The sequence below is a fragment of the Merops nubicus genome, unplaced genomic scaffold, assembly GCF_000691845.1.
Source record: "Merops nubicus isolate BGI_N331 unplaced genomic scaffold, ASM69184v1 scaffold12525, whole genome shotgun sequence".
NCBI classification, from domain to species: domain Eukaryota; kingdom Metazoa; phylum Chordata; class Aves; order Coraciiformes; family Meropidae; genus Merops; species Merops nubicus.
In genome coordinates, this window is record NW_008609064.1 from 12,130 (window position 1) to 35,059 (window position 22,930).

At 37.5% G+C, this 22,930-nt stretch overlaps 1 protein-coding gene across 1 annotated transcript in view; it reads right to left on the bottom strand.

Annotated features, from left to right (window-relative positions):
• The window catches only part of LOC103773138 (protein MMS22-like), a gene marked incomplete at both ends in the record, with an annotated part of 35,962 nt that overhangs the window by 2,016 nt on the left and 11,016 nt on the right, over positions 1-22,930 (bottom strand). The window contains 6 exons of the mRNA XM_008940493.1: positions 1,664-1,887; positions 3,087-3,206; positions 9,469-9,531; positions 15,469-15,648; positions 16,760-16,873; positions 21,435-21,565. Of these exons, the coding sequence (XP_008938741.1) occupies positions 1,664-1,887; positions 3,087-3,206; positions 9,469-9,531; positions 15,469-15,648; positions 16,760-16,873; positions 21,435-21,565 (832 nt within the window). The remainder of the gene's footprint in view (positions 1-1,663; positions 1,888-3,086; positions 3,207-9,468; positions 9,532-15,468; positions 15,649-16,759; positions 16,874-21,434; positions 21,566-22,930) is intronic.

The following is a 22,930-nucleotide window of genomic DNA, read 5'->3' on the forward strand; positions in this document are numbered from 1 at the left end:
AGCAGGAATACTTAAGTAATGCAGCTTAAAATTTCTTATTTGACAGTGCTCAAGTCGTATGTAGCTAATGGTGAGCAGCTCTGCTACTTTGCAACTTTAAAGTGCTCCACACACAGCAGAAAGCTTTTACATAGGTATCTTTTCTGTGACCTTTGCTCAGATCTGGAATTATAAACAAATGTCATCATTCCTATGACAGAGGAATAAGATGAAAATGGCTTGCTTATCTTGTTGATTTTTGTGTTTAAAACCTTTGGTATAACCTTCAACTTTAATTTAAATTAAGTTCCACATACAGTAGTTAAACATCCGGAAATGCTGTTTTCCTATTCTGGCACCTGGAAAAATAGTTGGAAATGGTGCTGAGGTTATCAAATCCAGCCACCAAAAATTACAGCAAATTCAATTAACGTTGTTTAGTAGTAAATTACTACTGACAGGCATTTACGTTCTTCATGCATCAATTAATGCTTGGTTAGCTGCTGAAAACAGAGTTCATCCCAAAATCATAGCTGTAGGCTGTTAAATTTTGCTACTTGTGTAATTTATTTATTCAAGGTAGAAATGATGCATATTGGCTGAGCAGACTGACACAGTGTGTGTTGTATATTATTATTCCCCCTCTTAAATTAGGGAAAGTAACAAGCTATAATAACAAAAGAAACTAAGTATAATTTGTTTTCAGTAATAACAGAGCAGCCTAATTAAAATTACAAAACTAAAACAAGACACGGATTCAGCATCCAACAATGTATTTTCTATGTATTTATAGTAATTTTTAAACCAAAACTTTACTGACCTTAACAACTTGTGAAGTGTACACAGACATGAAGTATGTTTTTCCTTTCTGATAGCTAAGATAACCTTTCTTTCTTGGAAGAAACATACCACATAAGTTTATAAGGTGTGTGTACACATGTGCATTTTTTTATATAGTTGTGACTTGCATACAAATGATTTTATGACTATTTAATTAAATTAAACAAAACTAATGCTGTCTTAAGCACTTTTAAGTTAGCACTTCTAAAGATCAGTACAATCTCATTACTGTAAGAAAAGTTTTAGGGATCCATAAGTATATAAAAATCAGTATCTTCATTTAGAGCACATATATTTTAAGGGTTTTTTTTATCAAGACTGATCATACCTTTAATTACTAAGTTGCAAAATCCAAATAAAAATTAAAACACTCAGAAAAAACAGCCCTGTGAGCAATTTTGGAAACTATGAAAAAAAAAAAAAAAGGAAATATAGATGAAATTGCAGGCCTAGCAAGAGCCAATCTGCATGTTCTTGGACAATACATGACTTATGTGCAGCCCAAACAGAATTTCTGTGCTTTATTACATTACCTGCCTGGCAACTGGGTTGTACCACTGTACAGGTTGCCAGCGTACCAAATTCCTGGCCTGTGGGACAAAGAACATCATCACAGGCTATGGATGCCAGCATGATTCTTGGACCTTGTCACAGCCTCAGTTGGCAACAGAAGCTTCAGGGAACAACTGCTTTCTTCAAATTATGAATCACCCTGGATCCCTCACCCCCTTTAGCGTCTCATGAGCACAGTACCCACCCGTTGCATGGTACGTGGCTGGAAGGGCCACGCAGTCTGACTGACTGGAATTCTTACAACATGAGACAAACTAAATAGTTGCCCTACCGTCCTTTAATTTGTTTCCAAGGATGCATGCCACTCTTCTCTGCCTCCTTCATCATCAGAGCCAAAATGCTGAGGAAAATGAAGTAACTGTTGCTCGACATGTACAGGGCAGGGACCTGCTGTTCACAACAGCAATTTTTCACCAACTCGAGCATTGATAAAGAAGTTTTACTAATATTTGCCAGACCCTTGAGACCAAGCCAAGGAATAGTAAAGGAACTGTTCTGAAAGAATAAATGAAAACAGAAAATAATATAAGTAACAATAAATGCTAACATTCCAAAGGCAATAACATACAGTCCTTAGCACAAACAAAAAGATACCTTTCTACTACAACTAAAAAAATTAAAATGCATTGTAACAATGTGCAAAGTGTTTTTAGATGACCTTATCATCAGTAGTCCTGATGCAAAATAAGAGTAAAAACAGATTATAATTAATTCTATTGTGACATAATGTAATGCACCATAGCGGGCTGGATCGATGGGCTGAGGCAAATAGCATGAGGTTCAGCAAAGCCAAGTGCCAGGTCCTCCATTTGGGTCACAAGAACTCCATGCAATGCGACAGGCTTGGGGAAGAGTGGCTGGAGAGCTGCCTGGCAGAAAAGGAGCTGAGGGTGTTGCTCAACAGCTGGCTGAATATGAGCCAACAGTGTGTCCAGGTGGCCTAGAGCATCCTGACTTGTATTAGAAGTAGTGTAGCCAGCAGGATGAGGGAAGTGATCATGCCGCTTTACTCAGCCCTGGTGAGGCTGCACCTCAAACACTGCATTCAGTTTTGGGCCCCTTGACATCAGGGTGCTGGAGTGTGTTCAAAGAAGGGCAATGAAGCTGGTGAAGGGTCTAGAGAACAAGTCTTACGAGGAGCAGTTGAGGGAGCCGAGGTTGTTTAGCCTGGAAGAAAAGGAGGCTGAGGGGACATCTTATCAGTGTCTACAACTACCTGAAAGGAGGTTATAACAAGGTGGGGGTTGGCGTGTTCTCCCAAATAACAAGTGATAGGAAATGGCCTCAAGCTGCACCAGGGGAGGTTAGGTTTAATATTAGGAAAAAGTTCTTCACTGAACAGGTGGACAAGCACTGGAAGAGGCTGCCCAGAGAAGTCACCATCACTAGAGGTATTGAAAAGATATGTAGATATGGTGCATAGGGACATGGTTTAGTCGTGACCTGGCAGTGCTGGGTTTATGGTTGGACTTAACGATCCTGAAGGTCTCTGCAAACCAAAATGATTCTATGATTCTTTATATTTAAACATGATTTCTTAAATAAATATAGCAACTTTAGGGATACTGCCATTGGCTAGTCGGTTTTACAAAAGTATAGCAATGACGTTTGGCTAGAGAAGAATGAGAATTAAGTGCTAAAATTCAAGGACCATCCACATGTGATTCTACATTTTTATATATTCATCTACTTACCAGGTTCTTGCTGTAATAATCCCAGAGTATACTGACAATAGATAGGTTCATGTCCCAGAAACTACACAAAGTCAAACAGCACTGAAGATGCATTCGTAAATGTTCCTCTAACACAACACTCTTGAAAAGGGAAAAACAAGTTTATTGTAGGAGGGGAGCATTATTTGTCAACATATAAACCAAATACTACCAGACCATTAAGATTTACCGTAAAAGGACATTTTATAATTTCCTAATAAAAAAATTATTTTTTAATTATATAATCTTGATTAAATGCATCTGGTAATGTGAGCAATGAACCGGAAGATAAAAGGTGAGAACTGCATCCTGCAATTCAGCCTATATGATGGTTCACTGCCCTTCATTCCATGTGTCTGTAGAGCTGTAGACACATTAAGACAACAGCCCACACTCAACACCACAAGCCTAACTTGAAACAGAAGTACATGGTACAGAACCTCACAGAACACTAAATAGGGCATTAGCTACAATGAAAGATGGGTCAGCTGAACACTTAAGCCCTTCTCTCATTTAAGTCCAAAGGAGAAGTCATTCACTACTGATATAGAGGAAAGGTGCAACTATCTGAGAGCTCATGGTTCTCTTTAAAAATATTTCAGAAAAGGAGAATCTTTTTTCTGAATCACCTTCCTTCTCAAACCTCTGCAACATGCTAACATCTCAGACAACGCTAAATCAAAGGCAAATAAATCCCTGAATACTAGGAAAAAAAAAAAAAAAAACAGAACATACCCCCACAAAAAGCTTCCCACACACACTTTGCACATTCATCAGTTCCAAATTTTGCAAACAATATGAAGAAGGAATCTTATAGGAAAGTTAATAGGAAATTCCAAACAATTTGAAGACAGTAAAGTATCCAGGTTGCAACTGTGGGATACTGAGAGTGCAATTCATCTCACCCAGCTTTTGATGTCAGCAAAACTGGACTTAACATTGGAGCTACAATTTTAGGAGCTCCATGCTCAGACTGAAATCACATGTTTAATCCAGCGTATTTTCAACATCTACTTTAGGATGGTAAGTATAGGATGATAAGTCCTGGAAAGGCTTCATTGTCTTCAATGACTTTAAAAGTGGTTTAGTGGACCAGGTTGTGTGTAGTTGTTTTTAGGGAAGACTTTTACTCATGTAAGCCTAATACATCTAGGATAGTAGCAAACTTGTTCTGTGACAAGAGAAAACCTGATCTCTTCTTTCTTTCACATACATCTAAACACTATACAGGCTTGGAATTTCTAACAGCATACCACAAGCAAAAGAGGAATAAAAGGGCAAGAAAAAAAAAAAAAAGATACAGGATAGGTATTATAACTCAAAAACTTAGCCCCAGGAAGGGGAACGAAGGAACTTAGTGCCTCAGATAACTATTGGGAAGTTATCCTCATCAGATCCAATTATGGTGCTAGGTCCTGAATTATGTCCCAAGCTCAGTAAAAACTTAAATAATTTTTTTAAAAAAAAAGTAAAAATCACTGATATAAGGTAATGGAAGAAGACAGAATTAGATTGTGCTGTGTTTTGATGGGTGGTGGGTTTGTTTTGTTTGTTTGTTTTATTTGTTTGGGAGATTGATTGATTGGTTGTTGTTTTAAAACGTTTCATTAAGTACCTGTTACTGGAAGAGCAAGACTCCTGCTCTTTCTCACAACTCTACTTCTTATGGCTTACTATGTCTTAGAGATGCTTTTCTTTTCCTGTTTTCACAACAGAGATGTAATTCATTAACTTATCTCTACCTGGCTGTATAATCATGTGGAAAGCATTACTTGCTACACTTTGACTGAACACTGTAAACGATTACACCAATCATCTACAGTAACTTCTAATCATGTCTGCCTTCTTTTCTCATGAACAATTAATGTAGGGTATATGGCTTCTAAAGTGGTATGTTTCTAAAACAATTTGAAAGTTGAAAAGACATTTTCAGTTGTCATAGAAAATTATATATTCACGACATTATGTATGTATTATATAACATCCAAAAAGCACTGAAATAGAAAAGAAGCTCTTCAAGACATTAAATGATGTACTGAATAATAGTTCTTATAGAATAAAAATGCCTACAAATGAAAGGTGATCCTAAAGTATTTGTTTTATATATGACATATCTGTAACTGTTACTTTGGGAAAACTACTGCTTTAATAATCTCATACAAAAAAACAAGGGGTAGAACTGCAACCATTTTCAACATCTGCTTTTTTTTGTTTCCAACGAATAAGAGCAAGTCTCCCTATCAAACAAAAAAATGCAGCCGAATATATCTGTTTCTCTAGAAAGAACAGTTCTCTAAACAGTTACAAAAAAAGAAAGAAAAGATCCAAACACAAAACACACACCCTTTAGAAAGAGAATGCTTAATCTTAAAGCTGCAATTTGCGCATAGGATTATGGTTAGGATCTAATTCAACAAAAAATGACTGCTTCAATTCCAACCATTTTTTATCTGTCCAACAATAGCTTCAGAACAGTTTCCAAAACCAAGATAGTACTGAAGGCTTTATCTCACAATTAATATGAAAGAGTTATCCAGATTTCAAATATCCTTGGGATTAATGGATTCTCTCATTGCTCTTTTGCTTAAAATGGTCTCTCGCACTGCTGGAAATGCTATCAGAACTCTTGCAGTAGTCAGCTTTTAATTTATCGCAGAAGGGAGGAACACCAGATACTATCAAAATGATAGTACTATCTAAACATAACATTTTTCTCATATGACCTCCTACTGTAGTAACAAAATTGGTTTCCTAGAACTCCAACAAATACTCCTGTCTGTCTTTTAGAGTAGAATTAATATATATATATATAGTGAAGGTATAACAAAATAGAGGCAGAAATGAAACAATGTGAAGCATTTATTTATTGAAATGAGAGCAGGCTAATGACGAGACTGCTCTAAGTTCTTACAAACAAAAAAAGCTTTTTTTTTTTCTCCTCACTTTCAATAAAACTTTGTGAACACAAATTTATCTTATACTGAAAATCCATAAATTTAGTCAACTTGATGTTGCCTAGTAAACAAACACAGCTACATTCATATTCCTAGTACAACAATTTTCATTTTGCAGAACAAATAGAATTGTAAACCAGCTCTGCTTTTGTCATTAGCCCAGTAGCAGAAATCCAAATCACAAGAGAGGTCGGGAATACCTCATGTAACTAGTTTGCCCATAGATGTCCCTTTTTTGTGATATAGATTGGATCTTTTAACACGAGCAATTGCCTTCAACTCTATCCACCAAGAATTACAAAAAAGAGTGTTGTTTCTAGCTGAGAAGCTCACCCCTCTGTCAACTGTTTGAAGCTGAAAGAGTATGCCCAAGGAAGCAGCACTCTACACTTGCCCAGATATCCAGTATTGCTCTTCTCTTTACTCACAAATGGAGTATTTTTGCTTCCTATCTCCAGTGGTCCCCTAACCTGAACAGCACCTTGACAACTTTTTCCTGGTCAGAAGCAGGCTGACTATAACCTTATAAAGGAGGAGTTCCTACCTGGAGACAGGGCACTGCAGCATCCCTCTGCCACCTTCACCTGGACATAGGACACTTTCCTCATGCAGTCTTTATCACCTCCAAAAACCAGAGTAGATGAAAGTGGCTCATGTTCTCCGCAGCCCTCACGAGGGCTGCCCTCTCTGTGCTTGGGATCACTAAACTGAACAGCTTTACTGAAGCTACCAAAATGCTGCAGGTTTAACACTGGTTAGTCATTCTTGCATCCCAATATACATAGCTGTCCTAAGGATGTTAAAGCCAACTCCAACTTCTGCTGATCTATCATCAAAGGTGACTTCCTCTACTTTCATGATGCTCCCTTACCCTCAAAATCCATGTCTGCAACAGCACCTATCATATCATCTTTTCACAACATGGAAATTAAGGCATAAAGAGAAATCAGCAGTCACAGGTAGGAGAGAGGTTATGAATTTACATTACAAAAGTATGATCAGCATTTTTTTCAGTTGCTTGCAAACAAAAAACTATGCATACATGAGTTCATCTCCATTTCCTGCCTATCTTTGGATATTGCCATTCTACTTCTGAACACGTATAGTCCACAAACTTCTAAAGTTTGGGACCAACAAGCACAACTACATTATGAAGTTGATGGACGTACTATGTACTAAACATGATTAGTTTTCAAGCTCACATATACTTAAAAATTAAGTGATTCAGCACTATCATTTCTTTTAACTTATTTTGCACAGCTATTACTGTGCATCTCTAGTATAGATAACAGATTCCATACGCTGAAAAGGTTGGCTCAGGTAGGATTTAATAACAAACTCAAGCCAAGCGTTAGTGGGCAGTGTCATCAATACTGTTCTGTTGTTCATTCAAAGAGCACTATTCTCCCTTTTGCTTTTTCCTGCTTCTCCATGTTCCATTTTGTCACTGACTTTTGGTATCTCATGTATCTTTTGATATCTCATTTGTACATTTTCTGGTCTCAAAAACACTGATTCAAAGGTACAAAAGTATGAGTTAAAAGTTAAGAGTGGCCATGTGAGGTTGATAGATCAACAGAGGAGACGGACATGTCTACTGGTAAAAGAAAAACTTCTTTCCTAGACACTGTCAAGAAAGCTGGTGTGCAGGGATAGGAAGCTGGATGCATTTTTAAATAAAAGTACCTATATGAACTTGTGAACACACATGCAGAAACTACTGCTTTCCAAGGATTACTTCCTGCTAGGAGGTGACTCCATAAAGCAGGAAAAAGTAATGAACAAATTTTTAAAAAACAAAATTAAAATGATCTTTGGAATCTTGGTAATAGTTGCAAACATATCCTTGGCAAATGAGGGTTTGTTTTAATTCCAATAGTGGTTGCCTTTAGAAGTGAAACCAGATGTTTGCCTCATATTACTGTGTCATGATTGACTCATTATTCAAATCTTCTGAACTTGGCCACCTAGCTGCCTTTCTAAACTATAATTCAATACCTGCTTAACAGAAGCATCAAAAAACCTTGTCTTTTACATAGGTTCAGAAAAAAATTTTGTTCAAAATAAGAAACATTCACAAGAAAAGAGGAATATTTTGAAGAAAAACGTAAATAAAAGTGTCCTCTTACTGTTTCTCGGGTTGCTGACATACAGATGATGCAACACAGGAAGGTGGCTAATAAACTACTCAGTTTTTATGCCTTTTATATCATCTAATTGTCTCCAGTTTCTCGCACAGAATGGCAAGCAACCCGTCAGTGATGTCATCACTCTCATTTTAATGTATGTGTACAAGTGTGTGTATTTTATGTAATTATAGTTACATAATGTAAAATCATTCAAAAAGCTTGAAACTTTTAAGCTCTAAGGCTACATAAACAAATGTTAGAGTTTCTGGATGGCATGATTTTGGAATTTTTTAATGCCATATCGTTTCAACTATCCTAACAACTACTACATATCTTTCTGTAAAAACAGTAGTTGTAACAAATATTGTTCCATACTCCAGCTGCAACCTCAGCTGTTGCTACTGTATGAGCAAGTCAGTAATAATAAAAAGAACTGATTCCTCTTCTGCTTTCAGCATCAGAACTTTGCAGGATTTATATTTCATCTTAAGACAAAAAAAAAAAAAAAAAAAAAAAAAAAACCCAAACAAAACACATTTATTCTTGTCTTAAGCATACGCAAATGAAAGAAATTATTTTTATATGTGTTACTGATACAGCACTAGCAATTTGTACTACACAACTTCAGAACAAATTTACAGAGCTGTAACGTAACATATTTAAAAACATGACGAACAGCATATTTAAAAGCATTTTAAAAGGAGGTCAGTTCTGACCTCTGGGCCATGAAGCATTGCATTAACAGTTCTGCAGAAAGAAAAATGATAAGGTATGAAATGAGTGCTCAGAAACTAGAACCTTATCAGTACGAGTTTGATTCAAGCCTGTAAGACAAATTGCTCAGCAAGGCAAGTCACCTTCCTGCTGTGATGAGGATATAGCTGAATTTTCAATGCAACTGACTATCTCCCTCATCATGTCTACTCAACTTGATATCCTCACATTCAGTATCTGGTTTACATTTTCTAAGCATCCAGTTCTTATTCTGAATACATCTTGTCTGAGTAGCCATATAGCTACCCTTCCAGGATAATTATCTTTTTCCTTTATCTGACAATTTAGCATCAAGCACAATGGCTTTACAGCAAGTGTAACTGCTAACAAGGAGGGAACTGAATATTGCCATAGTTCAGCTGCGTCAGGGATGTTCATTTACCTGTGGTAAAAACACCAGAATTCCAAAAATACACTTGTTAGCTAGACTTTGTTTCATGCACTGCCTTTCCCTGAAAGCATCCCTGACACTTTCCTTTTTCATTATTTCTTCCTTTACACACTTACTTGAGCATCAGTGGATTTTTTAAGGAGTTCTTCCACAAATTTCCAATTGGATTCCTTCTGTTTCTGAAAAATAAAGATTATCAGCATGAAATAGCATTCATGTTCCTCACAGAAGTAATTATGTAATAACATGAAAATAAGCAGGCAGGCAGATTTGCACAAATGTTTCATTTCATAACAGTATATTGCAGTCACCATTTAAAATAGCTCTTTTGTTTTATGAATGTAGAAGGTATCTGTCCTGACATTTGCACCTCAAAAACAAACAGAGGCAAAAATAAAGAGTATGCAACTTAAACTGGTTTAAGCGACTCATTTGCAATCCCAGCCTTCACTTTTAGTAACGAATCAAAACATTCAGGCATTTTTGATCAGTACAAGCAACAAGTATGTCTTAAAATTTCCTTCTTTAACATTCTGTAAAAAGGAAGATATAAGTGGTAAGAAGGAGGAAAAGATATAGTCTCAGTTTTTCTACTTTTTCCCTTTTCAATCAAAAAAACACTTCTAACCCACTTTTCCCAGGCCAAACATTAAGGACTGTTTTGGTCAATTTGGTAAGGAGGTGGCCAGAGAGTATGGCCTATATAGCTAGAGAAAAAAAATACAAGTTAGGTTAAATATGGCCCACAATTCATATTCTTCAGCTTGGGAAGAGAGATGACTATCAATTTGAATCAGTTAGACCATGCTAGTGAACTAGAAGAGTTGCACAGCAAAATATATTAAAAAGTAAAAGGAAAAAAAAATATTTAGGCAATGTGGAAAAAAAAAAAAAGGGTAGAATGTTTTGCAACTATTTCCCAGAAAAAAAAATAAAAGGCAATCAAGCCAACAAAGTTACAATTCTAGGAGGTCCAAAATCATCTCTTACACTCAGCTATATATATAGTTGGTGTAGCTAAATAGATGTGTGAACATAATACTTTCATCATTGTCCTGCCTCACTCATTCTCTCCTCTTTCACAACTGTTAAAGCCTTGTGTATTATTCTGCAGGTATCTATCTGTCCTTTAAACATCTGCATACAGCTTACAACAGAGATCACCTTAGGCTTTGGTAACCAAACTAGAACCACTTCCCATCAGCAACACCCTCATGCACCATCCTCCCCTGCTTCTGACTGCACTACTTAATGCTGTGAGCTGGTGACAGCTCCACACAGAACTCCAGAGAGCACTGAGATAGTTTTAAATACGGATTCCTTAAAAAGATGCACTAATACTTATGTAACACCATTCCGCTGCTTGGTGGCTTTGTAGTTTTGCATGCCAAAAAAAAGAGTTCTGAAAGGTAACAAGTCGCAGTCCGTAGACTCTGTATGGAACAAATACAAATGAAAGGACAGAGCTGCAGAAAGTTACACTGAAGCTGGGACTTCACAATTCAGGAACTTGAGCAGCATCAACCAAGGAGTTCCCACTTCTTCCTCCTCATCCTGCCAGCTGCTTGTCCTGCCCTCACAGCTGTAGCATGCCACTGCTCAGTAGTTTCAGTACTTTTGCTTCACACTGTGACCCACAAACAGATCAATGAACTGACCCAGCCAGAGCTTTAGAAGAGAAAGAAGAATGAAAAAGGGAGGAGGGCTTGAGCTAGGTCATAGGATAGGGACACAAATAACTGTTCTAGAACAGCAGAGGGCATATCATGCCTATGGTGCCAAGCAGGACTTCTTAATATGTTACTGACGCCAAAGCCTTTGTACCATGAAACCAGAGCTAGCATCCTGTCAGAAGGAGAGGCCACTGCACCAACAAGTAGCAAAGGAGTAAAGGCAGAACTTCAATAATGAGTAAAATCCAGGAGTGCACAATTGGCATTCCCAGTCAGTTCTGGCTAGTATTTACATCAGATTTTTTTTTTAAATTTTTTTTTATTACTGTATTTTAGAACTTGATGTTATATGGATACCTACACATTGGTATGGCTCTACTGCAAACTCCAAGTAAAACTCATCAACTGCTCAAAAGCCAGATTTATCAGAAAGAGGTAGATATTAGAGAGTTGTGCTAAATGGCTATGAGACTTCTGAAAATCTGGATCAGCCTGCTCAGAACAAGCTTTTAGCACCTGCATAGTCCAAGGATGTATGATTTATACAAAAGGTGTTTATTGCAAAAAGTCACCTTAGAAGATCATGGAGTAATCTAGGGCGAACTCCTGACACCAACTGGAATTGATTACAAGAGTGCAGCTACGTTCATCCCAAACTCAGACAAGTACGACACCAAGCACATGCTGCACTCTCTTTTGCCTCAATTCTCAAATCTTTTGACAGACTTGTTTCATTCAAATCCCACTGAATTTACATCCTAACAGTAGTCCCTGCTACACTGGCAATGTAGCACGGCAAATGTTCACAATCCATACTTGTCAGAGAATATACAGAATCTATGTCTCTTTCTCCAAAAACTGCTGGCTCTCTCTACCCCAAAGAGTCCTAAAATCAACAGAACCTGGAGACTTTACAACGCATAAAAGTGGTGCTAAAACCAAGAACTTAAGCCGAGACCCTCTGGGTTCACAGGAAGAAACTTTTGCAAGGACTAACAGCTGACTACCTGTAAGAGCCAAATGAGGCTTCTCAGCTGGAAGTCTATGTTTGCATATCTTGCCACACAGTCAGTTCAGATTATTCTATTCGAAGGCAAGAATCTGTAGCCCCAAGTAATTCTGCCTACATTTCCCTAGCCCAAAGTATATTGAAATTGACCCCTGCAATGTTCAGAAGTAGCAAATTTTCTCATCAGGTCTCATCTGGTTTTTAAATGCACAAATCCTGCTTTTCAGAAGAGTGAAGCAGGACCTGAATGGGGGGTTATGGGAAGAGATGTGCACTGTACATCCCTCAGAAACAGAGTCTCTAAGAAACCTGGCAAAAAAATTATAGTTTAAAGAAATGGTTTCATGTGTATGAAATATATATTCAATCTATATGAATCATTGCCTATTTGAAATTACGTTATATGAGCTAAAGGGGAAAAAATAAAAAGCAAGTCTGAAACCTATTTAGAATTCTAAAAGCTTTCATAATAACCTCAAGGCCATGCATACCACATTAAAAAATTGAAAATCTTCCACAGATGACATAGGCTTAGAGGCAATTTTTGCTACAGAGCACATGAATAACCATCATTATGACACATCACCCTCCCACCTCTGATCACAATTAATTAAAAGAAAGCATGTGTCATGAAGCTATCACATCAGATGTTTAACCAACAAACCAGGACTGCATTGAGCCCTGATGTAATTCCACTGACTTCACAAATTTATATCATGGACTATTTTATCTTAGGATGTTCAAAGAATGTTTCAGGCTGTAATTGAGGGGAGGAGCTAAAGAAATGGTTACCACCAACTATCTATGACAGATTACATTCCTGTGGTATGTGAAAAGGCACTTGCTACTGATGCATTTTTTTGTAAGCACACATGGCACTTAAGAGAGCAGGATTCCCTGGATGAACCCAGAGCCCCACTCAGAGAAATGTGAGGCACAGCTAACAGTTTGAACATAAAAACCACAGGAAACATCAAGAGGAGCGTGCACAGGATGGTCTCATGATTTGCAAATCAGGACTTGGAAATTCTCTTCTCCCAGGTGGGCTCTAAGTAAAAAGTATTATTTAATCTCAGGCAAGTCACAGCCTGTCTCTGCATCTCAGATACCTACTTTAAAATAAAAAAAAACAGGAATCCTTTTTTCCATTCTACATCTGTTTGGTTTATTTAAATAATATAGTGCCTGGGGCAAAAAATAATCTCTCACGAGGCTAAATACAGAGTATGTATCAGTATGAGAGACAGGAAAAATATCCAATGATCAAAGTAAACAGTATCACTGCATTTTGATTAGGGCATAAAATATAAGAAATCTAGGATAAATGTCTGCTTCACACTGGTTTCTGTATTTAACCTGGGAATAACCTTTTCTCTCCAAGTTCTTCTAATAAGCAGTGAGTGTAGTAATTCTATCTTTGCAATGTCCCTCTGAAACACACAATGGACTGTGGGCCTCCCCCACTACTATAGAGTAGAGGGGCAAAAGCAAGGGAAGCTTGAGACAACCTTCAGTGTAACAGTCAGATGTGGCCTGAAATTTTACACTGTATGAATGTGCAAGTTGCTTCATTTTGCCATGATATTATTAGAAAAGGCTGAGCCACATGTTAACGAGCAGCCTGCCACAGGATCCTAAAGGATCTGTCAACTCACAGGCAGCTGAAGCATAAGCATCCTGCATTCATCAAGGTCCCTAGTCACCAGAAATGATCATGAGTTTTTTCGATGATGTATTCAAGCACTGACTTACCACACCTTCCCTATTTTTTATTTTTTGACAAATCAGAGAATTTGCAAGATAAAAATCAATGAAAGTAATTCTTGCTTTTAACAGAAAGTCTCATTTTACTTAGGATTAAAAGCATTCATAGACGTTCAACATTTTTCATTCCTTTTCTGTCTACGAACTAATGCTTTTAAAGATCTAAAGATGAAGGGGGAGGATTTTAACTTATCAAAACAAATTGCTTAACTGATGTGATCAGACTCTTCCCTCTTTACAGATCTGCAGTTCACAAATGTTTCAAGGTTTTAACCTTTCATCTTAAGTAAGGAGAGGAAATCACAGTAAAGATTTTAACAGAAAAGGATATGACCTTTCCAGTTTTAATACACACTATTAAATTAGAAATAATAAAAGATACTTCACAAGAAAGGGCAATTAAGCCAAATTTGTGGAAGAAGCCATATACAGCTGGTGCTTGGCAAACTAGTGAATATAAGCAATCCAGCTGAAATGTTAAAAAAGATCAAACCAAAAGCCAACTACCTGAGACAAAAGATAAAAGAAGAGAAGGACAGATAACAGCAAATGACGTGACCTGATTCGCCCTAGTACCAAAGCCCACAAAAAAAATAGATTTCTGGGTCTTTGGCTATCTCTTTGGTTTCTACTCAGCTCCCTCTATAGGCAATTAAGAAAAACTGGCAGCTTTCACACCTCTCAGAACAGATGAATTGCCCCAGAAAGTGCCTATTTCCTTCCCAATTAAAGATTAGAAACTTAAAATTAGTCAGGATGAATCTCAGACTAAGACTGAAAGAAGGGTCAGGGTTTACATGACCTCAGAACTGCAGAAAACTGCCATAAGGTCCTTGAAGGGATTTGATGCATTCATACCAAGTATGGCCCTACATACATCTGACAGGTGGAGGAATGGCAAGTGCAGGCCTCATCAAGGCCCGCTACAGAATGCATCAAGTCCTTCACAACGAGATTCACAGACAAAATCAAATTAATTGGGGACCACCCTGCTCAAGCCAGGAGGGAAAGCTAAGGCCATCTTCTAAAAGCAAATGTCTTGCAGCTTACTGCCAAAACTTCCTAAACTGAAGCTTGAATTCAACAGTTATTAGACAGTGTCTATTGGTACCTCACCAACACAGAAAATGAGGCTATGTACAGAAATATGTAACTCATCGTGCCATTCCTGTGACACAAAGGCAATGCAATTAGACAGACTGGATTTTATCCAGAGCAGAGCATGAAGAGATACTAACAATTATACAGCCAATGTTTGAGGTTTATATTTCATATGGTACAATCTAATGTGTTCAGCTCCTGAAACAACAAACCCAAGTGAAGCATTTCTGGTGCAGGTAGACAGCCTTAAAACATATGCTACTTCATTAAGTATATGTACTAATAACTAGTTGGGATATTTCAAGTTTCCTTAACACAGTAATCTACTAAATATCTGGTGTATGACATGAATACAGGCAGGGGCTCCTGGAACGTTTACTGACTTGCACAAAGCACAGCTTAACACTATCAACCTTAAAGGCTTTTTTTTTTTAATATTATTTTTTAAGTAGTGTGAAAATTCCTGTATTACAACATGACCCGTGTTCAGTTAAGAAAAAAAACAAGCAAAATTAGAGACCTAAACACATGATACTAATTTTTCAGTATTTATAAAAAAGCATACCTACCTTTTCACCTAGATTTCCATTACGGTCAAACTGGCAGAGTGATGCCAAATGAGTAATAATCCACCAGCTAAAACTCAGTGGGTCTGTACATTGAATTGTTTCAAAACCAGACGCCTTTTCAGAACTGCTTGGCCCTTCAAAGATATTCTTTAGAGTTCTGTTCACCAAGCTCCAGAAACACTGTAGAAAATACAAAAGTAAATTTGAACTGTGTTGAATAACAAAGTCTATGTTAACAATTTTCTCTACAATACTGTCCTATTGATTAGTTTGCTTTTGCAGAGAACAAGCAAGATGACAGTCATTTAAAGAAAATAACAAAAAATAGCGTTCAGTGTTACTAGAGAAAACATGGAACTCTTTTAGAATGTTCTCTCTCAAATGCCAGTTGAAAGAAATATAAGAAGACAAGCTTGGGTCACAAGGAAGAACATGGTGAAAAGGAAAGGATCAAAATAGAAAACATCATTATGCAATGTATAAAAATCATACGGCTTCCTAACCCATACTTGGAATGCTGCATGCAATCCTGGTAATCTGGCATTCAAAATAAGATGTGTTAGTATGGAAAAAGGTTCAGAGAAAGGTGACAAAGATGACCAAGGTAGGGAATGGTGCCAGTAGAAAGAATGGCTGAATACAGTAAGACTCTTCAGCATAGAAAAGGCAGAAGGTAGGAGACATAATGGAAAAAAAGAACAAAACCACACTAACTAAAGAAACATACAAATTCATATTGGTATAAGGAAGGCAGTGATTGGCTCCTCCAATAAAAGTTCAAGGAGGCATCAAAAGAAGTCAGAAACTACAACATTCAAAATCAAAACCCAGGTAGTTCTTGTATAGGTAGTTAAGACAGGGGTATCAAAGAGAAACACAAGCTAACAGATCATTGCTCTGACTGTACCTGTGATTCTGACACCTGGAGATGAATCACTACATGACATAACACACATTGCAAATAATATTTATTTTTTTTTTTAAAAACGGGTAAAGATAGAATGTGAAAGTTGTATGGTAGAATAAACGAAAAGAAACTATCTTTTGCTTTCCTTAGCACAAGGAGCACTCCTAATCAGTGCCCTAGGTCATAGCCAAACACTACGCTGCAAACCTAGGGTCAGGACTCAATGCACGTTGAAGATGGTGGCCTAAAGCATCAGTGAGCTGCAGTCCACCTGAAGCCAATACGAAGTTGAGTTCTATCATCAGACACGTGAACTAAAGCATTCATGGCAATCTGGGAACATCTAGCAGCTAAATTGCACATGTAGCAGTATCCTCCCATTACCTCTTCCTGAGACCCTTTATTTCTGTGGCCCAGCAACTGAATAAGTAGAATCCATAATTCTTTAATGCAAGTACAGGGATAATGGTGACTAGTAAGAGCCTCAGAAGGTCTCACCTGAAAGAAAATATACAATACAATTATTGAGAGAAGTGTTATTTCTAGAATTGCATTTTATGTACCAATACTTCCTCTGGTTTGGTTGTTAGAGTTTTTTTTTTTGCAGTTATATAGTATAGCAACAATTACATATTGGAAAGTGCACAAAAATATCTCTCTCATGCAACAAAGAATTTTCTAATTCTATGTAAGTTACAGGTGGTGCTATTTCTTAGTTTCTTCCAAGCCACGTACAGACACTATTTAATCAACTGAGATGGGATTCCAAGGCCTAAATGAAAAGGAAATGCAACAAATACCAATTCACTGTCTGACAGCAGGGAAAAAAAAAAAATATATATATATATATAATCAGTCATTTTCTATGTTCTTGGGAAGGTAAGAAAAAGTTTTCAAATTATTTAATAGCTATTATTGTTGGTATTTTTAACTGAAAAATCCTTAATGACTAGGCATAATGCTAACAGAATATGTTTTTATTGGCATGAGGATGTTAATGTTCCCACAACATTTCACAAAATCTGCTTTTTGGTAAATTTACTGCAAGGCATTATTTTAATATGCAGAAAACAGCATATTTCAAGTCATGTACGTTATTTGATTACTATTCCATATTTAAAAAAATTCACCCAGACTGATGCATTTCAAATGCAAAGTAGTCTTCTTGTGATTCATCTTTCAGTTTTATGTTCTCTGAATTGTGAAACAAAATAAGCAAACCAGAAAAACTGCTAAATACATAAAAAATCTTTGTATGCTTTAATGTTTTTAAGACCTACCAGCACTGTATTTGAAATAATCATAGTATAGAGGAAACTCTACTTTCTCTGTCTTAAGACCCATGAATCCACTGAACTGTATTCAGAGGTGGTAAAAACAGTGAGAAAAGCTTTGCTTAAATAGCATAATTCAGTATATTTTACCTTCAGCAAGGACACAATGTCAGAAACATAGAAAGAAAAGAGGTAAGACAAAGCAGCCCATGCTCAGTTTACCCCTAAACAATAAGTAGTCCAAGTCTGAATAATCAACCTACACCCCTCTAAAGCAAACAAGAGTAGAATGGACACCTAGAGAGACTAATTCATCTAACTCACGGCAGGAGAAAGAACTGTTGCTATCTGTCCTTGACAAGGAAAAGAACCTAGGGTTAGCCAACTAATTCCTAGTGATGAGATGAATCCTGAATTTTATATCCTCCTGCTCTTCCTGATCCATTCATACACAACTACTCTCAGATCACACTGGTACTTGAAATCTTTCCTGAACTTGGAAACCTACTGATGGAAATTAAAATTTAATCAAAATACACAAATGCCAGTGACAGCAGTAGCTGTGTGAAAGAGATGTTACAGACGTGGAAGTGAATGACAAAAAACTCACTCTCATAATTACAAGAAAAAGTATACAAAGAAGTTTCAAATCTGTATAATATTCTATAAATATACAGACTTATCATTTACCTTTATAACAATACGTTTAAAACTGATTTCATACAGATTCAAATCATGTTTAAATACTGAACACTTAATTACAAATATGAATTTATATGTATTGGTAAGTGTGACATATTTTGTTTTTTTCTCTCCATAAAGAATGCTGCTTATCCTATGAAGTTGCCAGGGTGGACCCTGCCAATCAATTTAAGAACACAATGAATCCTATTATTCACATTTCACGTATGCTGTTTAGAGATTTTCATGTGTGTATGTCTCCTCTCACTTTTAGTTTAAAATCTGTTATAGGAATATTTTGATCACCTGAATTAATCTTATGTAAGTATTATCTTGAGAATAAATATCAGTGTAACCACTAAAGTGTATTGAAAAATTCATTGTTTAACTACTAAATTCCCAGAACTGAAGCACCTCAAAAATATATCTGTTATGACTTATTGCCAAACAGCAGAACAGATCCCTCAGAAAGGGGCAGTCTACTTATTACAGATGCACTGTAACACTGGGGGTTTTGAATGGAAATATTAGGTACACAGACTGTCTTACAGGTGAGAGTTTCAGCCTTCTACATGGGGTAACAGTTGTTGGAGCAACTAGGTTTCTTCATCTACTAATTGTGCCTACTAGTGCGCTCTTCTACAAAACAGCAGGATCCCTGTTGCAGAAGATGTGCAGTATCTGTCCAGGATAGAGTCTGTCTTGTAGTATCAAAGCAAGACACCATACAGGTATTGGTTAAACTAAGGATAACCAAGACATCGTTTTCTTGAGAGATAACCTAGATTTCCTCTATGCAACATCCCGAGTTCAGTACCTTGGTAAGAATGGTTATAACCTCAAACTGTGGTACCACTGGGACAAAAGAGCTCTAGTTCCAGAGATGTGCTGCTGAAAATAGAAAGAAGATACCCAAGGACACATCTGGCAGAGAAATGTGTATCTCAGAGCACAATGGCCTCAGCACATGATCCAAGTCAAGCATCTTGATAACGGAGCTGCCCAAGAAACAGACTGAAAAACACAAATCTGAAGGACTAAAGCTTATGTCCTTCCTTCCAAGGATACCCGTGTTAAGAGCTGCACTTCTGAATATTCTCAGCCCAGAGCTGTTTAGCCAATCACCATGCCCAACAAAAATGATAGCACCAGCAGAAAGAGAATCCAATACGCAGACTTTATTGGAGACAAAAACGTTATGATATGAATGACCGCCGGGGGTACAAACAGGTCAACCAGCTCGTACATGATCGACGCCACCCCCAACGATCCCACAAAAGATGTGACTCGGCCCACAACAGGTGGTACAAACAGTGAACCGAGGTTGCCCATAGTTGGCATGGGAAACAGCCAGACCAGTAAGTTAAATACATAAGAGAAAGGTGCCCACATGGCGACTCTCACCCGATCGGCCCACGTTCGCACAGGTCTAAACAGACCAGGGCCCAGCTCCAAGGAGAGTCAGGAGGTCTGCCCTGAACCAGGAAGCTCTGTGAAGTGCACTCCACAGACAGACACTCCTGACTCCCTGCAAGTGGTCCCAGCTTTTATCCCCAAGCAGACCCCTGACCTTTGTCAACTCACTGCGGGACCCCTGGGGCTCATTTCCCTTCTGGCTCTCCCTGCAGGGCCGGCCGCACCCTGGGGGGAAGCTATAAGGCAAACTCACCACCTCTTTATGAAGGGCTGTGGGAATCACCCACATGTCAACCCTAATTCAGGGCTCGGGGTTCAAACCCCAGCATTTCAAGAGCTTAATGACACGTTATAGTGATGAGCCGACAGTGTCATCTATTATGGGTATCAGTTGTGTTTTCAACAGTTTTGAGGGACGTTATTTCTGTTATTGGATTACAGCAATGAACACATACTAAAGGAGGCACCAGCTGAAGAAACATTATCCAGCTCAAGTGCAAGCTCCACTTCAGAAATAAATCTCAAATAGTTCAAGCTGTGTGGCACAAACCTAGGGAGGGCTGAAGAAAAAGCAGTGGCAAAACTATCTTCTCTCTTTGTAATGTGACTGTGAAAGTACAATGACTCTTTCATTTTAACATCTGACATTTCAAAGCCTACCATCAAGCACAATGGTCAGGCACTGTTTGAATCCTCCTTTAAAAAATTTACTCTCATCTATTTGCCTTTTGACAGGGGAGAATGTTGCACTATTATCCAATAATTTAAGAGAGAAAACTGATTTTGCAAGGTAACACAGATCTCTACAGAAAGATACATTTACAGAACAGTTATCAAATGCTAGTACAGCCATTCCCCTCCCTCCCCCACCCCCCAGTAATATGAAAGAAGAAGGACTCCATTTTTCATGTCTTTGTACCAGGAAAACATAAATTATACAGTGGTCATTGCTACTTATTCTCAGAGTTCAGGCCAGTGCTCATGGATCACACAAGCCCATCTAAAGCAGGTTTCACAATGACAGTCAAAGAAGATTACACAGCTCTTTTACTTGTGGCTATATGGAGCTATTATGGACTTTCTAGCTTTGGAGTGCTCAAAACAAGAGAGAAAAACACTGCAGCTATAGAAGGAAAGAAAATGAAAAAAAGAGAAGGGCAAGTTTTCCTTTGACAAATGTAAAAGCACTGTAACAGAAAGATGAGGTTGTAGAAATAGGAGCAGTGCAACAATAAACTGTAATATGACATTCTGTAAGTGTCCAGTTAGCTTACTGCCAGGATTACAGTTTGGTTGTTTGTTTTTGTTTTGTTTTTTTGTTTTTTTTTTTTCCTGTTGAGAGAAGATGAAAAGATTTTTGTTTTTCCATCTATAGCTCTAAACCTTTTAGACTGTGCCATGTTTGGCATTAAACCTGGAACACTGAACTTCGGAAATGTGGCGCTCACTTCTGCTCTGTACACAGTGAATTTCAATATTACTCTCTCATTCAGCTGCCAGATGGTCATGAATAAATATAACACAATTTGAGCTCCTAACAAATAACACTCTTTAAAACATAGAGATATAAATCCATATGTAACATTTAAAACTTAGCAGGAATAAGTCATCTATGCATTGGTGCAATATCTAATTCCTACGGTTTCCAATATCTAACTGGCCATACCCCATATAAAGAAAAAAGTTACCTTTATATACTTGTTGATGGACAAGCTTATTAAATCAGATACCAGATTTCCACAGTGCATTTCAAATAAACTGATATTGGTTAAATTCTCTCCAGTTAGATTTATGAAATCATTAGCATATACAGCTTGTCCTAAAAGACAAAAGAATGTTAGACCTATTTAGTCCTGGGTTTGGCTGTAGGAATACAAGACAGGTTTGGGGTTTTTTTTCTATTCTACGTATTTTAGACTTACTTTGTTGAGCTGTATGTAATTTTTATTTACAAACTCATTTGAGAAACTTCATCCATTCTGAGTTCAAGCAAGTCCCTTCATTATTACAGTGAAGTCTAGTATTATTCTGGTTGATAGTAAAATAGTTTGCCACTTTACAGCCTTTTATTTGCACAGGTTTTGCAGTGGCATAAAGATTTATTTATCTGCAGGTTCCTCTTTGTCATATGCCAGTGTTCATGTTCTGAAATTATGACATATTCTGCAGATTTGCAAGATGATGACAAACAATTCTGGAGAGGTCTAACACTTCCCTTCGGATGTGTTGATGTAAAAAGCTGGCACGACCATACTCCAACTTGAGCATTTGTAGACATCAACACAGATAAAATGGTAAAGTTAAGAGGCTGCAAGATCTTATCCCACAAGCTTTTCAACAGTACAGCTCCCACAACATCAGTGGAACAAAAGATATATAGAACCAGCCTGCCTTTTATTCTTGGAAAGGCAGGGTGAAGCTCTGAACCCATTATTCTGCCACTGGTCTCAGCAGGGTGAAATTTCTGCTCAGCATACTTTACAGAATGAGATGAGAACCTAAGAAATTCTACAAGGCACGTAGGAATACAAGACAAGATAATATATGTGGAGATATTACTGTCTTGACTAGTAAATTTTGTTGCTAAAAAGCATGAGCTTTCTCTTACAAAAATGGATTACTGCACTTTTACTCAAAACTTTATCTAGAAATAAATACAGAATACTGGACAATAAATTCTCTCCAACAGTTTTCCCATCCTTTCTCCAAAAGGGCCCAAAAACGAGTATAGGTTATCCCACAACAGATCATAAAAGAAATTTAGAATTATAGAACAAAGAGTCAACCCCCACACTACCCAGTAACACAAACAAGCAGAACCAGTGAAGATGCATTAACCCGTGGGAGGCTGTGTTCTGCCAGCTCTGGGGGCAGGCAAAAGCTAATCCAAGAGCTCAGGTTCAGCACCTGTGACCTGGGCTGCACACACAGACACACACAGCACTCTTTCTAGGCCTCAATGTTACTCCAACCATTGTAGTTCCAGCATGGAACTTACACTGATAATTCGCCGTAACAGGGATGGGGAGGTGGGGGCAGAGAAGGTTGGGTTGCACTGACACAACGATTATAGAATAAAACATTTTTGTGGTTTATTTTCCTAGCATGGACACCAATGATAGATATAATTCTCACAAAGCAAATAAAGTTCGGTACTTCAACAATTCCTCTGCAAACTGAACTA